General features: G+C 42.7%; 6 protein-coding genes across 7 annotated transcripts; 4 read left to right on the top strand and 2 right to left on the bottom strand.

The window, feature by feature from the left end:
• Nucleotides 1-726: 726 nt before the first annotated feature.
• Nucleotides 727-2,540, bottom strand: LOC131883142 (partitioning defective 6 homolog alpha-like). The gene has a single exon (XM_059230506.1). The coding sequence runs from the start codon at nucleotides 2,538-2,540 to the stop codon at nucleotides 1,422-1,424; it is 1,119 nt and encodes a 372-aa protein (XP_059086489.1). The 3' UTR covers nucleotides 727-1,421.
• A 573-nt stretch (nucleotides 2,541-3,113) lies between these two features.
• LOC131883144 (uncharacterized) lies at nucleotides 3,114-5,302 on the top strand. 2 transcript variants are annotated; one of them, XM_059230508.1, is made up of 4 exons: nucleotides 3,114-3,255; nucleotides 3,492-4,304; nucleotides 4,377-4,526; nucleotides 4,609-5,302. In XM_059230508.1, the coding sequence occupies exons 2-4, from the start codon at nucleotides 4,022-4,024 to the stop codon at nucleotides 4,833-4,835; spliced, it is 660 nt and encodes a 219-aa protein (XP_059086491.1). In that variant the 5' UTR covers nucleotides 3,114-3,255; nucleotides 3,492-4,021; the 3' UTR covers nucleotides 4,836-5,302. The 2 variants fall into 2 exon arrangements, with proteins under 2 accessions (XP_059086491.1, XP_059086493.1); XM_059230510.1 differs by lacking the exon at nucleotides 3,114-3,255 and having other exon boundaries at nucleotides 3,365-3,840; nucleotides 3,896-4,304.
• Nucleotides 5,303-5,476: 174 nt separating this feature from the next.
• LOC131883143 (uncharacterized) lies at nucleotides 5,477-6,530 on the top strand. The gene is made up of 3 exons (XM_059230507.1): nucleotides 5,477-5,925; nucleotides 5,988-6,137; nucleotides 6,238-6,530. The coding sequence occupies exons 1-3, from the start codon at nucleotides 5,607-5,609 to the stop codon at nucleotides 6,459-6,461; spliced, it is 693 nt and encodes a 230-aa protein (XP_059086490.1). The 5' UTR covers nucleotides 5,477-5,606; the 3' UTR covers nucleotides 6,462-6,530.
• A 1,736-nt stretch (nucleotides 6,531-8,266) lies between these two features.
• LOC131883117 (calmodulin-beta-like) lies at nucleotides 8,267-10,851 on the top strand. The gene is made up of 3 exons (XM_059230475.1): nucleotides 8,267-8,443; nucleotides 8,767-8,918; nucleotides 10,717-10,851. The coding sequence occupies exons 1-3, from the start codon at nucleotides 8,267-8,269 to the stop codon at nucleotides 10,847-10,849; spliced, it is 462 nt and encodes a 153-aa protein (XP_059086458.1). The 3' UTR covers nucleotides 10,850-10,851.
• A 149-nt stretch (nucleotides 10,852-11,000) lies between these two features.
• LOC131883112 (sodium/nucleoside cotransporter 2-like) lies at nucleotides 11,001-15,905 on the top strand. Its single transcript, XM_059230465.1, has 4 exons — nucleotides 11,001-11,808; nucleotides 11,868-12,319; nucleotides 14,692-15,023; nucleotides 15,226-15,905. The coding sequence occupies exons 1-4, from the start codon at nucleotides 11,137-11,139 to the stop codon at nucleotides 15,636-15,638; spliced, it is 1,869 nt and encodes a 622-aa protein (XP_059086448.1). The 5' UTR covers nucleotides 11,001-11,136; the 3' UTR covers nucleotides 15,639-15,905.
• LOC131883115 (uncharacterized) lies at nucleotides 15,884-16,935 on the bottom strand. The gene is made up of 2 exons (XM_059230474.1): nucleotides 16,462-16,935; nucleotides 15,884-16,395 (listed from the first exon to the last, which is right to left on the bottom strand). Exons 1-2 carry the CDS (start codon nucleotides 16,913-16,915, stop codon nucleotides 15,995-15,997), a joined length of 855 nt encoding a protein of 284 aa, XP_059086457.1. The 5' UTR covers nucleotides 16,916-16,935; the 3' UTR covers nucleotides 15,884-15,994.
• Between the last annotated feature and the right edge of the window lie 149 nt (nucleotides 16,936-17,084).

Below are 17,084 nucleotides of genomic sequence, written 5' to 3'. Positions count from 1 at the left end.
TCCAAATAGATACAGATAGAAACTTCGGACACATTTTGCCAAGTTGTTCGGATCAACTCCTCAAAATGTTGATTGACTCAATATTGTGCCCAGGATTCGAAGGTCCTTCATATTCTTGACGACATGATTCAAGCCAGCTACTCGTTTTCATTGAATTGCATGATACCAACGTCCTTGGGGATAAAGTTCCCAAACATCTCTAGTTCACCTGTCGCCACTTTTGAATGGAGGGATTCGGCTCAAACGGTTGCCACGATACTTTCCATTATCCAGGCATTAGATTCGATTAAACGAGTGGCGGTGGTGCGTCCGTGGAGCCGTCCAGCAATTCCGGGCAAGCGGACGAAACTTTTGTGATTGTGCCATACTGCATTCGAATTACGAACAGCAATTTGTTTGGTATGGAGCCAAGTTCGCTGCGATGAAGTCATGCATGACACCGAAGGAAGCTGTAAACTTTATGGTCATGCTTATTCTAATCCAGTCACTAATCACGCAGGAATGCCATCCGTACGTGTCTTTCGACGTTGAATTTGTATAAACATTGGGGAAACTGGAGTGAGCAATGCTAAACAAAAGCATTGATTGTCCACCTTCGCTATGCAAAGGAATGACAAGCATGTGTTAAGCAGATGTTAGGAATCCAGGTCACTCATTAATATCGTTATTCCCGAATCAATGGAGAGTATTTAGGACGGACAGCCTGTTATTCTCTTTGGATGATAATTGAGAATTGATCGATTTATTGTACAAAATATACATTTCTCAGGAAGATTGATCAAAATGCAATTGTATTTTTACGAATGACATACTTTTTTTTGAAATAAAAAGTGTTGTTGATGATGGTATAGCTACTTTGGAATGCGATCGTAATCGAAGATACTGTTTGAATGAATGGCCATGAGGATGATTGAATTCTCGTTGAAGAGCTGCACAATGTACAGTGCACAGTATCACACCGAAAAAGCACTAAAAAGTCATTGCATCACGGATGGAGGAAAACACACTTTTTTTCTCTCGAAGAATGCGATTCTTCAACACTACACTCGGCGGTCGATTGATTGCCTTTGAAGGGCACTTGGTAGCAGCGGAAAGTAAAACGAGAGTTTTGTTGTTATAATATTAATCCATAAAAGTTGATTGAAAACCCGCCTTCTTGCATGGGCGGGGAAGGCGTTGAGTACAATATGATCACGCGGATTCACAAGGATAGGGTCGGATTCAGTTGAACAACAAGATTTGGACAACTGCTTTTGGAAGTTGGAAAGTCAAAGTGCTTTGTCTGATGGCGGAAGTCTTCGTTGTCAAAGTCACAGAAGTTAAAGTTGTTGTTGATTTGTAGTTGTATAAGTCGTGGTGGGAGCTGTAGCTTCAATTGTGTCGGAGGGTCATCTGGATGATATGGCTGAAGGAACCGCAGGTCACAGATGTAAGACTTGCTTTTTACTGTGATTGCTAGAGTAGGTGGAACTGCTCCGAGGATCTAGGCTCGGAGGGCCCATGGACGAGTGGTGGTGATTTTGGTGGTGGTGGTGGTGGTGGTGATCATGGTTATTGGCGTTCGTTAGGTCTCTGATCTCGTCCTCGTCCTCATGATCGTCAGATCCAGTGCCACTCTGAGTGGAGCTCTTGGACAAGAGCGATCCATGTGACATGTTCGATGTACGGGAGAAGGACCCTCGTCTGGGCATCAAGGTCCGTTGATTGGCGGGCTTCACCGTGATAATCAGGTTCGAACTGTTGGCCACCATCATATCCGTGACCTGATCGAGACTTTTTCCGGCCACCTCGATCCCGTTGACCTCGAGGACCTCATCATTGACGGCGAGCAGACCAGTGCTCTCGGCCAGCCCACCGGGCACTAGTCTGGAGATGAAGATCCCAGGGACTTTTTCCAGCCCCGCCGGTGTCACTCTGACACTCGTCCCATCTCGGATGTAGAACCCGAGGGGTTTGTCTGACCCATGTTTGAGCAGTCGGACCCTGCGACAGGTTTCGGGGACCACGTCCACATCGATGATCGCTGACACCTGACGGAACTCCGAAGGCTGGGATATGGATATGGTGGTCTTTGACTGCTTTGGCGTACCTATCACTGAATTCAACAACGACCCTTTATTCGATCGACTGGAGTACAACGTGGTCTCACACTCGCCTTGTCTCTGGATGACGAGCCGCAACAACGGCTTGGCGTTTCGCAAGGCACGTAAGAAATTGTCCGTGTTATTGATGGGAAGAAGGTCATTGTCTTTGGGATCGATGTAACTGATCAGGAACGGCGACTTGTGGAGAAGGTGCAACTCCTCGAGTAGACCTTGAAAGGTCTCGAAAGTTTGATACTTGGACTTGTCCACCGAGAACCGCCGGAACTCGGCATCGAACTTGGATTTGACTTCGACGAACCCCTCGTTGTTTCCGCCCACCTTGGCCGCACTGCCACCACTTCCCCCGCTACCCCCTCTCCGCCCGGCTGCCCCCTGATTCATCATGCTACCCTGATTTGAGCTAATCTCAACGTGAGTGGGACGGTTGTTGGTCATGGTTGGGGTGGTCAAGGACAGGTGGGGCCTGACCCCAAAAGGCACGTTGCGACACGGTCGACTCGATCACAGAATACCCAGACATCACACGAGCAGAGCTAACTCATTCACCACGGCAAGAACGGCAGATTCTTTTTCTAAGACGGGGGAGAGAGGAGCTCCTGTGGCCGTAGATTATATTTCCCCGTCTTCTCACCTCACTGTATGTAATTGAAGAAGGCAACCGTACTAAGACTTGCAGTAATAGCAGCAGCAGCAGCAGAAGGAATGGTAGAGGAGATGGTGGCGGTGGCGGTGACGATGGTGGCGGTGGTGGTGGTGGGAATAGATAGATGTAATGGAAGAAGACCTGGTACGACCAATTCAAGTAGTGACCGCTCTGCAGTCACAATAGAACGGCTGCTTCCCTAACTCTGGCCTCCACAGCGGTTTAGGCGGTAGTTCTGAAGGTGGTGGTTCAACTACCAGAGCTCCCCGAGAACGAGAACGTGGGGGAGGTGGTGGTGGTGCTCAGGGCCGAGCAATCGTCGGTCGGTTACGAACTTGCCCGACGGCTGAGGCTCTTTCTGTATGTACTTACCGCGGCGCCAGAGTCGTGTTGATCACAATGAGATGCGAGGAGAACGAACAAACTATGACCACGTCCTCCAAATTCAACGAACTCGCTCAGCCGAAGCCGCCAAAATCTGAGCCCCTGGCCAGCAAAATCCTGAACGTGAGTGAGTCAATGTAGTATTAGGTGTAGGAGGAGAAGGAGGAGCCGAGGAGGCCGTATAGCCGAAGAGACGAGTGTGGAATGCAGGGGCATAAAATAAGCCTCATGAATTGTTCATCCTGTCGATGCCTGCCGAAGTCAATTCTGACATACCTCATCATTCCTAGGATTTAAGATAACAGGATTGTTATCGGCATGGGCGAATAGCAAATCTACGATGAATATTTTTTTTTTAGTTAGCTGACAGACCTTTCGTGCAAATGCATGAACAAATCCAGTTGCTGCATTGGCCGGACAAATGGATTGCTCCATTAATGAAATGAAATTTCAAGGGTGGAACCACTTGGGTGGCTCTCATGGCATGTTCCAGGATCATTGGAAGCCTCTGTGAAATGGATCCACACTCACGCAATCCCGTTTTTTTGGGCGGCATCAAGCCAATCTCGCCGCTCGCAAACGAAAAAACCCGAGGCTCTCCTGGGTTTCGGCATTGCATCCAAGGTAGAGAGAGTCCTAAGCTCGCCTGCTTGGGTGGACGCGAGATTGGATGTGGTTGCAGGAAGGGTGCATGCACGGAGCCTTGAGGTATTGTCGGTCAAGTCTAAACCATTGGAGTCGATGAAGTTACCATTGGTTTTAGGAGAACAAGCAGTGTAGCGTCGATGTGGATCAACAGTTCCCAAGGGTACCAAGACTCACATCCCAACAGGTGGTTGTCCCAAATTGGTCAATGAACCAGTGATCGAGCAAAATCGCTTGGACCACCATGCCTGTGGACGAGTGGATCTACTATGGCCGGACCTTGAAGTTGGCGATTTTATTGAACTTGGTGACAGTGCTGGTGATCATTTTGGCCTTTAGTACGCCATATTGGTTGGCATCCACCCCTGATGACTTACTGCCTGATCCCACCTTCACCAATCTGGGCTTGTGGGAGGTGTGCCTGAATGGTTTTCACGACCAACGCCATCAATACGAAGTCAAATTCTATGGCTGCAAGCATATCTTATTAGAAGAATATGACATTATACGCAATGAGCTCCAACCAGGTAGGCCCCCAAAGACCCCGATTTAATGACTTGTTATGAACAAAGGCCGATAACTTTCCCTTTTCGCCGCAGGTTTCATGGTGGTCACACAAGTGTTTTACACCTTCAGTTTTTGTGGCATGCTCATTGCTCTCCTGTTTATTCTCATGTTTATGTTGTGCATTAATGATTACTACAGAGTGAGTGTCCTTCGATGGCTGGCCATAGACCTTGTTGTATCAGGTAAGTTGGAATGCATTCCACAACCACATTTAGGTTGAGTCTATTTCCTCTGAATCGCTTTGAAATGCAACCGTTTTTTCAGGTGGTTTGGGTGCCATTGCCGTGATTGTGTTCGGTGCCAATGGAGATGGTCGGGACTATATGCCGGAATGGGAGCACAACCAATTAGGTTGGTCCTACGGTCTGGCTGCTCTGGGTGTGATTCTCCAATGGATAAATGGTGTGCTCTTTTGGGTGGAATCCCGAATCGTCCGACGACGAGAAATTTCGTCTGAAAAGCAACAGTTCCCCATGGAGAGGAATGTCTAAAAGATAGACTCCTCTTCCAAACTCCTTGCGATCTCACTCAATGACAATGTGTCTTGGCCAATTGGCAATGTCAATGTGTTTGTTTTGTGCTATTCGATGTTCTCGATTGCTTCCCGTGAAGACCTCGCAGGCTATCTATTTACTTTGGTCTGACGAATCTTCTTTGAATTGCAGAACAATCAATTTGAATGACAGTATGAATGCTATTAATAGTATGATTGCATCCCTGTATGCTACAGACGATGCTCATCCTAACCTGAATTAACACATATCATAACCTCTGAACCAATGCCTTACTACTGCTTTTTTCTACTACCAATTGATTTCCCACAATTCATGATCCTTTCATCCCTGCCCTCTCCTCAGAACCTTCGGAAAATATGCACCCAGTGAATAATTGATAATTGATATACATGCACCTATGTCTTGAGGGCAAATTCTCGAATGGAATAAATGTTCGAAATGAAGTGAAATCAGTCTGCATTGCCATCTAGTGCTTAGAAAAACACCCAATAAGAAAGAGCCCCTTTTTGGTCGGATGAAGAGGGCGAGTTTTCCTCCCATGAAAAAGGAGGGGCCCTTCAAGCATCAAAGACAGGTAAGATCGGGACAGTAATTCAGCTGTTGGTCGGGGGTGTTCTGCCATTCTGGCTGGCCAAGCCTTCCATTTCAAACAGGTATACGGGACAGGTATTGTTTTGAAAACATCGGATGGACTTGGGATGGACGGATTTTTGTGAAGAACAAGTTCCAAGTCCATAATCCAAGGCAATGGATGAAAAAGACATTGCTGATATTTTGCCTGACACCAATGTGGATCGAGAGAGGACACTGACAGGGAAATGGGCTTTGGGATTGTTTGCTCTGGTGTTCTGCTTCACTCTCGTGGCCTTTTGTACCTCATCGTGGATCGCGGGTGATCCCAAGTTCTATGGAACGAAAGTAGAAGAGGTGGGACTGTGGGTCCATTGTTTCAGATCGCTTCCCGATTATAATGATCCACTTCACCAAAGATATTTCGCCGGTTGCCGATGGCTCTTCAACCCCTTTACAGAGGGCTACGGTGACATTCGATCATTTTTGGCACCACGTGAGGAATTGGCCGTATGTTTGGAAGACAAACAGAAATCTGGACTTATCATTACCTTGCAGCCTTCTTCGTGGCCACGCAGTTCTTTTACACAATCAACTTCATTGGCATTCTCTTAGCGCTTATACTCATCCTCATGTACTTACTCTGCATCCAAGATCACCACAGAGTAACTTGTTTGAGATGGACCGGAATCGATTTGATCATCGCGGGTAAGAGCAACATCCGAAGAAGGCACCAGTAGAGCACAATTGATCCACGGACTCGTCTATCCTGTTCATGATTGGTTGGTATTCTTCTTTGTTCTTGTAGCTGTTCTGGGAACTTTGGCTCTCTTGATATTTGGCACGATGGCCGATGGGGAAGAGTTCATGCCTGATTGGCAACATAACTATCTATCATGGTCATTTGGTCTGGCCTTTGTTGGCGTTTTCTTCTCCTATGTGGATGGCATCCTTTTCATCGTGGAAGCGCGAATAATGCAACGCAAGGAAATCGCTCAAGAAATGCGGTTTCCCATGGAACAACGTGTTTAGGTGTTCGAAAAATAGTCCTAACCTGTGTTCTGTTCATATGTCTCCAACAATAAACCATGCTAAATTGTAGGTTTCATCTGTGACATACTTTTCCTCCTCAGCTTTTGTTTTCTGTGGTGCTCGATCTGCCAACTCTTGCTAGTTTGTAGATGTGACATTACATCAATGTTAAGTTAAACAAGAATTGTAGGTTGTCATCGTGAACTACTGGGGATTGCATTCCCAATATCTTTAAGTAACTAAGCAAAAGAAGAAAAAACCTCATGAAACACGGGATATGGGACATGACACGATTGATTTTCATGCCTATATATGCAGGAGGAGGTGTGCCAAATTTGATTCTCCTTGGATCACTATGTCCAAAGAGATGAGCGTGTCTTTGAGTCTGGGGTTCACCATTGTGTAATCATATTGTTAATTAAACGTGTTCGTCGTGAACCCAAACCAGCAATGCACATTATTAAGTGGTCCCATAATAGGATCTGGAAAATCATGCCATGAATAATAAGCGGTTTGGAAAGTGTACTTTACTTTGATTCAAATGCAGGTCCTCTGAACAAAACACCGTTGAGGAGAGGAGCTCATGTCCCGAGGGGGGGAGGGGGGGAACTCGAATATAGAAATCGATCAGTTCAGACAAAAATAATGGCTTTATTTACCAGATTGAAATGAAGTAAATGAAATTGGTTTTATCATTTGCAAAAAAAAAATGTTGGCCGAATGAAATTGAGACGAGTTGATAAATGGTCAAGTTGGCGCATTACCAATGAAAATTACATGAGGCTTCAATTTCTATCCTTTGTCCAATTCAAAAGGGTTTTTCGCCAAGTGATTTGTGTAAAATGTGGTCAAAAATTTAGAACTTTGGTTTTAGAAACCTATCTTCTTTGCTAGGGCCTAATTGTCACCTTTTTTCAACGTTCTCCTACTTTTTCCAACTCCTTTTTATTCATTCATTTTTTATCTAAATCTCACAGAAAATCTATCGTCTCTCCGTTTAAAATAGCTTTTTTGATTGTAACATAGCGTAGTATCTTGAGCAGCATTGCTGGGTCTAAAATGTTTTCACTTTACAATCACCTTGCTTTGTCACGTGACGTGTCCAATCTTCTTGATAAAGGCATTCCTTGATAAACGTGGGCCTGAGAGTCTCAAAAGGACACATTAAAATGGCCAGTGAATCAATATCAAATCCATCCACTGGTTTTTGGCTAATAAGAATATGAACACAAATGGAGTACCTCACTGAATGACTAAACGCGTTGACTAAAATGTGAAAGCGCAGTATTACTTCGACTAAGCTTACACTCTTAAATTGTACTCTTTCATCCAAAAGGTTGAGTTTCCATCTCAGCTTTAGCCATTCGAAAACGGTCATTTAAGGGGAATGCTACAAAAAAAGGCGCCATTCATCAAATTCGAGTCGGAGCAGGCAGAAAAATTGACGAGAGAGAGATAAGCGAGCAAATTTGATGGTTTCGGTTGAATTAGGTGTAAAGACATCATATTTGAAGGACTTGCATTCGCAGCCACCCGTTAGAGGTTAAAGAAACTGTTTAAACCAATGATCCCTTGTCCTAATGTCTTGCCCCACGGATCGACCTTTTCTGAGTAATCTGAGACAATCTGACACATTCCGTGAAGCACCTGCTTGGTCTCCTCAACTCATTTCTCCCAACGATTTATCATTGACCTCTATCAGAGTATTGACAACACAATGGGAAAATATCGGTCACTTGGAAAGTGTATGCTTCATCGAAAGGTCCATAGGATATCCATTGTCTTGTGTCATAATCATAATAATCATGCCTCCCAAACGCATGAGAGCCAAACTCAATCAGAAACGCATCAAAGAAATCCGAGAAGCCTTCGCAATTTTTGATAAGAACGGAGATGGAACAATAAGCTCTCAAGAGCTCTGTTACGTCATGAGGTCCCTGGGGATGAACCCTTCGGACCAGGATTTGACTCGGTTGATGAAGGTAACCTGGAAAAAGTTGACATACGCATGGCTAAAAAATTGTTTGGTTACATATTTGGAGTGCAATACAAGTTTTGGCTTTGTTAGAACGTTATAATCATTTCAAATGACTTTTTTTTTTTTGAAAATCGAATTTCCTTGCCTCAATGTCCAATGCAAATTTCTCCCAAGCTCCTCTTTGTCAATACACTTGGAGACCTAAATGAGATTTACTATGTTCCTGTTGACTATTATTCCAAAGCTTGAAATTTAAAACCCAATAAGATTGAAGCATTTTCAATTCTGAAAGGGTTAAAAATATTATAATGAGCAATCGTGTTTTAGGCCGTGGATTTGGATGGATCGGGCGAAATTGAGTTCCAGGAGTTTTTGGACTTAATGTCTGAGCACAATGATGTTAGTGAAGAGGATATTCAGGATGCATTCAAGCTTTTTGACAAAGATGGAAGTGGAACCATCAACAAATCGGAGATCAAGTATGAATAATTCATGTTCCATAATTATAATCAACCTTTGGCTTAGGCCCGTTTTAAATTCTGCGTTTCTCGAAAGAGATAGTCGTATAAAAATCTATGATATGGAGTTTGAATGATGCCGAAAAGATTATAAGTACATAAAAATCCCCCACGATGTACTGAATTACCCGATTGAATTCAGGTTATAATGAAAGAGCACATAGCAGCACAGTACGATGTACGTATGAGTAATGCCTGGCAGGTTTGTCGACACGCCCATAACTTAGAAATCTATGTTTAATCTCATAGTAAAATTGCTATACTTGCAAGCTTGTTATAAGTATGGTCGATCATGAGTCGAAAATCATATAATCACTTGGAGAATGAGCCTGCTGACATTTGACCTTGAAGTGTGCTCTTGTCACGTGCTCTCTCTTTTGAAAGAGTAAATCGTTTTTGTATGCCCTACTTTAAAAAGATTGAAATGAAGGTTAACATCTCGATGGATGCCAAGGAGGGCTAAGCCATGACCAATGTAAAACATCAATCGGTATTTCATTTCGATTATTGCTAAATCCCTTTCTTGTAATCTTTGAGGGGGAAAGGCATTGGAAGGGATAAACTTTCATCGTAAAAGGTACCAAAAATTGATACCAATTAAAAAAATGACGTTTCATTTGATATAACGTGAAATGATTTGAGAAAAAAATGATTTAACTTTTTAAATGAAGTTTGGAACCCTTTCTAAAGACGAAAACCTGCCTTTCAGTCTTTCCTTTTGGTTTCAAATGTCTTATTTGATTTAAACATGCCAAAGTCATAATGCAAAACCAATGCCTTTGAACCCCCATGACCAGGAAACCACAAATTCAACCTGCTTTTAATTTGAGGCCAATGTGTCTGAAGACCCAATGCCAAGATAAGTTAAACAAAGTGGCCTTCAAAACGTCACGTGCTTTTAAGAACTAGTAATCATTTTTTGGGGAGCAGAAATGTTATCCCTCTCTGCTTTCCGGTTTTATAAGTGCACTTTGAAATAAATAAACATTTTTCCAGGTCAATCTTTATCGAAACCAGGCGCGAAAGCTTTACCAAATGAAGCGTCAAATTTCTGAGGGGGGCCAGAACTTCTTGAAGCACTATTTTTTTTGAAAATATTTAGCATTATTTAAGCAAAAGTAATACCTTTCGCCTCATAATTAGTACTTTCTTTTGAAAAATGTTAAGATCATGAACCCCTAATCGACCAAAGAAATATGCTTTTAAGAATACACAAATCACTAATTGCAGTTGACCGAGTAATAGGTTTCTTTCCACTCACAGTTTACAAGGATCGTAGTTCCCACTGGTATTGAAATGAGCAATCTGTTCTTATTCCCTAAAATGTAATGATCAAATATACCTTAGTCCACTTACAAACTCAATTAATACATCTCTATGATCTGGCTAACGATTTCAACAAACTATAACACGAGCCCAAGTGCCTTTGTACTCCTTCGTCCCCTTGCACCAATCTCGAGGAGGGTTAAGCTAGCATCCTTTTCATTTTCGTCTTGGTGCAGCTCATGCACGAGAGCGAGGCTCTTTAAAAACGATTTCATCGCCCAAGATAACAGAAGCAGCACATTTTATGCTTTATCAACTGTTTGTATGAAGTCAGGAAGACTCAAGCCGTTAATTCAAGAAATTTATTTTGACTCACGCTTTACTTCGTCGAAGTTGTCCCCCTCTTCAGTAACTTTTCCTCCTCTTGACGTATGGTCAAGAAAACAGCACTTCATACTAGATTTCCACCGTTTGATTCTCGTTTGATTCTCAGATATGTGGTGACCAGTCTCGGGATGCGGATCACAGATGAACAAATCGACGACATGATCCGCATTGCCGACAAAGATGGTGACGGGGACATCAGCTACGTGGAGTTCATCAAGCTCATGACTTCAAAGCAATAGGACGGATTGGACCACGCCCCCTGAGAGTGCACCATTTTCTTTCATTGACCTCAGGACACAATCGTGATTGTTGAGAACTCCCGGGTGTTTTGGCTAAATCTCTCTAATTTAACCGAGTGTCAATAAACTAATTGCTTGTTCTATTTCGCCTTGTGGGCAGTGTGTCAAGTGTTCACTTTTTTTACATTAGCGTGAACCTCGGCGCAGTTCATAATCAGCGTTAGAAGGTAGAACAGGCTCTGATCATATGAAGTACTTATAGCACTGTCAAGGCCATATTGAGCACCATGAAGGAGACTAACCATGGGTACGAAAACGATGGTTACACCGAGGGGACAATGGACATGGAGGACAAGCCCAGGCTCAGTCTTGAGCTGGACTATGAAAAAGATGTCCAGGACTATCTTGAGGGCAACATCATGCAGAAGTTCGCCTACTACAGAGACTATCCCTTCAGAAAGCTATCGGAATATCCCAAACTGATGAAGGGAGTGATCTATGCAGTGCTCTTTATCCTTTACAATGCCTACTTTTTCGGTGTTCTGTCCAGATACATCAAACATGATATCCCGTGGGAGTGGTGTGACAAATTCGGATTCCTCATCATTCTCACCGTTATTGCCTATGTTGGCCTTATATACTATCAGATCATCAAACGATTCTTTGGCACAATGCTTTACAATGCCATCATTTCTCCATTCGAAAAGGCCATGGCCAAGGTCTTTGCCAGCAGCATCGTATCGGGCATTGGCTATCTGGTGGTTGTGATTATCATTATCGTATTTATCGTGATTGACTCATGGGAAGAATCCGAACGGCTCGTTTCGGGGGCTGGAGTTGTGATTATCGTTCTCTTTGGATTCGTGTTCTCAGCGCATCCCGGACACGTAAGATGGCGCCACGTGGTTTGGGGCATTGGTCTTCAATTCCTCTTTGGACTGATCGTTTTGAGATGGCAGGTATGGTTGCTGAGGAAATATTCGAGATTACTAATCCTTCAAAATGTCAATCTCTTTAGACAGGAAGAAACATTTTCAATTGCTTGGCCGACAAAGTCACCATTTTCCTGGACTTCACCGACGAAGGCTCGTCCTTCGTTTTTGGACACCTGGTCACGGGCAGGCCGTTCTTGCCTGGGAATTTGGACAACAACACGGAATTTGGAGTAGAAGCTTACGACACAGCCTTTGAAACGGCTACAATATTCAATCTGGGTACCGCTGGCATTGGAAGTGGCTTTGATACCGTGTTCATGTTCAAGACCTTGTCGGTGATCTACTTCTTCTCGTTTTGCGTGTCCATGCTCTTCTACCTTGGCGCCCTTCAATTCGTGGTCATGAAGCTGGGTTGGCTTTTGAGCATCACAGTTGGGACGACAGCGGCAGAATCTCTGAATGCCTCAGCCAACATCTTCCTGGGACAAACCGAAGCACCCCTACTCATTAAACCCTTTCTCCCCATCATGACAAAGTAAGTGCAGATCGTTTTTGCCCGAACTTTTTTGGATGAGGTCAAGCCTGAAAAATAAGTTGTGAAAGTGAATGACAATAGTCGCAGAGGCTTTAAAGTCTGATCAAGTGTTTGCTCCAATGCCGGCACTTTTTTGCGGTTTTCTCAAGTTATGAAGACAAACGGAATAGCTTTTGGAGAAACATGTGCTTGAAAGTGGTGCATCTTAATCCAAATCTGAATTGGAACGAGGTGTGACAAGCCGGCACATTTGTTCGAGTCCTTGGTAGTAGCATCTCGCAAAGGGATTTAGTGGAATTGACTAGGACGTTCAACCTAATATTGACATATTTGTATTTAATTCGTTTACATATGATGTTACAATTGATTTTCAGCTCTTTTTGAATGGTTTATGCAAAATAACATTTTTTTTGAGGGGAGGGAGGAGGGAAGCTTGTAGTGAACACTTTTTTTAAATTCGTTTTTCATACACCATAACAAAAGGAGCATTTTGTGACAAAACTTCACATCCAATGCAACTTTTGAAATGCATTAGATGGAGACATTAAGGATACTCATAACCTGTGTTAATTACCTTCTGGTAGATTTTTTCTTTTCATGTATATTAAGTGTAGTAATATTCCGATATGAGATCCTTTTTATGCTTTAGAATTTGTTCCTTTTTTGCAGTACCGAAAATCGTTTTTAGAAGTCTTAACTATTACCGGGCTTTCAGGGTAGCAACGTGTAGAGTGAAGGAGGTTGTAGGGAAATTAGAACCTGGATCCTTCGACGATCAGCACACCTGTCCAAATGATGCAAATGCGATATGCTTTTGCTTTTTCTAATCTTTTTGCATCATTTTTGATATCTTGCGATTGGCATTTTTACCAATTTCGCTTAATAAACAAGTTTTTCCATTAATTTTGCCCATTTTGCTTGAAAAAAAAATCCTTGAAAATATAAATATCCTGAAAAGATTCAAAGCAAATCTTTTGAAACCAATCATGACATTTGCTGTTTTGCTTCAAGTGATTTCTCTTCCTACATGGCATGGCAATATCTTTCCTTTTGGACAACACAGCCATTCAAGATTATATCTCTTCAGTTTGCGAGAACAAAGTGTTCCAAATACTTTTTTCAATATATGGCCAATCTAGTGAAGCACAAGGAAATCCGTTCCTCTGGTATGCTTGCTTGTAAGCACAACACATTTGTTGCATGACTTAAGTACAAATGTTTTGCCAGGACGCCACCTGCTTTTGTTAAAAGCACGTACTGTATTGAGAGATTATTAGTAACTTAGCCCAATTCCTCCCCTTTGGCTTTGGCTAGCTGGGGCATTTTTAATAAAGAAAAGACTTGTTGTATTCAATCCGTAGAGTAGAGTGCTCATATAGTAAGTGTGTGCACCTTTTTTGCCATGCTCTTAGATTTTTCATTACCATGTAATTTTGTCCTTTCATTATTTTGCTACGGGTTCTTTTAAAGAGACTAAAATGATCTAGAAATAATTGCATTTTTTGCATATTTCATTGTATATTTTGCCCCTTTTGCTGCATTTCAATTGAATTTCTTGCCAAATTTATTTGCACTACTTGGCTTTTTTTGGCTTTTTGACCACAGCGATGAGAAGGGTGGGAGGAGACGAGACCAGACGAAACGACTGTTTTCAAGAATCCAGCTAGAGTTACAAATGTGGGGGGGATTCAGTACTAAATATATCAACTGGGTGTTGTAATATAATGAGAAAATTTCCTTGTATGATCCAGAAACTTAAATAAGATCTGACATATCGTTTCATGAAAACTTATCAAGAGGGACATGGGATTAAGTGACAGATATTTACAGTTATGGTTTTCTGCAAAGAGCAAGTTGCCAGTACAAAGAAGACTTGTCAAAATTCTTTGGTGCTTTCCAAGCGATGTGTCACATGGTACCTTAATCCAACACGTATGGCCCCGATAGCCGTAACACTTATAAAATGAAACCAAGTAGTCCTCCCTTGTTGGAAATAGTTGTCGGAATCTTTGATTTAGAATAAGCATAAACTGTATGACAGCAGAGCCGATGGCAGCGATCCATTGTAATAGCTTGGTAGCTATTCTGGTCTAATGATAAACATTACCTTCGTTTAAAACGGTAGTGTTTGACCCACAAGTCTCAATATTCTTCGCTTCCGAGTAACACAAAAAGAATGTTCAATTCAGTCAGCAGGATTGATACCCCCTTGTAAGGTTATTCACCGGATGGTAAGTTTACTGAAAAACCATGTCTCACTTCATGAATTTTAAGGCTTCATTCTCAAGGAATATTTTTTAAGTAAACGACACCCGTGTGTAATACAAAGGGAAATAGTATCCTATCAATCCAGAGATCTGTTTTACTTTTAGGTCAGAGATTCATGCGGTAATGACAGGTGGCTTTGCCACTATCGCCGGAACGGTTCTTGCGGCGTATATCAGTTTTGGCATTGACGCTGCCCAACTCATTTCTGCTAGTGTGATGGCCGCCCCTGGGGCCTTGGCCTTTTCCAAGCTTTTCTACCCGGAAACAGAAGAGTCCAAGACCACAATTGACGATGTTGAAATGCCCAAAGGAGAGGAGGCCAATCTCTTGGATGCTGCGGCGCAAGGAGCCTCCAATGCGATCATGTTGGTCCTCAACATTGCCGCCAGTTTGATCGCTTTCCTCGCGTTTGTAGCTTTTTTGAACGCCATAATTGGTACGATCAACAGACGTTTTTGACTAATTCACAGGGTAGTGCAAATAAGAGTAGCTCTGTTTTGCATTAAGGATCGATTACGATTTGGCAAAAGCAAGTCATTGTAAAAAAACGAAACCTTTGCCGAAACTGTAAAACAAAAATGTCAAGTAATTTTTAATTTTTTGCTTCAGATACCACATACATCATTCATTTGTTTCAGCCTGGTTGGGAGAGATGAGTGGATTAGAGCAAGAGCTCACTTTCGAATATATTTTGGGCTACGTGTTTGTACCGGTGGCCTTTATTATGGGCGTCCCTTGGGATGACTGTGTTTCAGTGGGACGCTTGATTGGACTGAAAACTATTATCAATGAGTTCAAGGCATACCAAGAGTTGGGTATTTTGGTCGATGCCGGAGAGATTAGCCAACGAGCCGCCTCCATTGCCACATTCGCCTTATGTGGATTTGCCAACCCTGGATCAATTGGCATTCAACTCGGAGGTCTTGGAGCTTTGGCTCCTGGTCGAAAGAAGGACTTGGCTCAAATTGTGTTCAGGGCTTTTGTGGCTGGATGCTTTACTAGTTTTCTCAATGCAAGTGTGGCAGGGTGCTTAATTAGCACCCTTAATTAACTCATTGAAATTTAGACATACAGAGAGACAATTCAAGTTATCCTTAATATAAAGTGAGTAGTATGTTAAGTAATATTCCTGTGCGATATTTACTTATCTACTTAAATGTCTCAAAAGCTTTATTCGTGCAGCAATAACATAGCTCTTCGATAAGACCTTTTTTATGTTGGGCTTAGCTTATTATATTTACCATGAAAGATACGAGTTCATTTATCATCCGACTACCCTTTTAAAAATCCGACGAATAAAACATATTGCGTTGGTTTATTCGTTCATTTTTCTCAAACTGTCAAACCTTCCCCTTTATCAGGAATGTTCATTGCATTTAACATGTGACAAACTATTGCAAACTTTCATCAATCGCGGAGGGCTTGCACTTTCAGGACTTTCTTTTCTCCACTCAAGGTGACAAATTCAGTTCCATGGGCTTCTTGACCAGGTAGCAAGCATTGAAATCGGAAGGACACCATCAATTCCTCCTTTTCATCCAACTTGAAATCCCCTAACTTGTAAGCTTGACCTTTTCCTTTTTGAGGGCCCAGGAAATCTTGCTTGGCGGAGAGGATCGCAGCCTTCCCTTGGAATCCGTAAGCTTCGGCGTTATCATCAAGCACGGATTCATGAAATTCCAAGTCCACATTGGCATCTGCGACGGCAAAGGGCACAACAACGGCGAATAAATCAAAGGGTGTGAGATTGGTGCCGGACAAAATCCAACTCTTGACTTGTTCCGTGTCCTCCAATTTCAGATCCAAGGCTGTAAAATTAGAATAAGGAAATGTTGCGAGAATGAGCGAGAATGATTTGACATTTGAGATTGTACCTTCTACATCGACGATTTTTCCTCCTGGACTCACATGAATCACTTCGGATGTAATGGTTGGACTGGATGAGTTGATCTTGTACTCCAAAGTGAGAGCCACACTGGTTTCTCCGATTTGTGGTCGGATTGTACAGATATTCTGGGCCAAGATCTTGTACTCTTTCTTGATGGCCATTTCCTCCAGGTATTGGCGGCACTTGTCACTTATGTTGTCATCTAGGAGATGACCTAGGTCGATGACATTGCCCGTTATCCGACATTGTAGATATCTCAAGGCTACTACCAAAGCCACGCAATCGTTGTTCTCCATTTTGCAATGATCAATGTTTTCGTTTTGATGACGTTGAAACTGTTGAATGCGAGGTTCTAGAGCATTATTGTATGACTCAGAGCCCTCTCCTTTCATTGCCATTAACGAGGGAGGAGGGAGCTCCTTTTCCTCTCTACAAAACATTTGTGACGCTCCCTCGACCAGAATGGTGCCCAGAACACGATGTACATTTTTGAAATATAGGGTATATCGTAAGGGTTTTGAGAGATTCCTTTTTAAAGTTCCGCGAGCACCTGTTGCAATTTCCTATCGACCGTTGGAAAGTAAAAGGTTAGGACAAATATAATATGTT

This window comes from Tigriopus californicus, chromosome 7 (assembly GCF_007210705.1).
Source record: "Tigriopus californicus strain San Diego chromosome 7, Tcal_SD_v2.1, whole genome shotgun sequence".
Lineage (NCBI taxonomy): Eukaryota > Metazoa > Arthropoda > Copepoda > Harpacticoida > Harpacticidae > Tigriopus > Tigriopus californicus.
The sequence above is the reverse complement of the archived record's forward strand: the minus strand, read 5'-3'. Positions and strand labels throughout refer to the sequence as shown.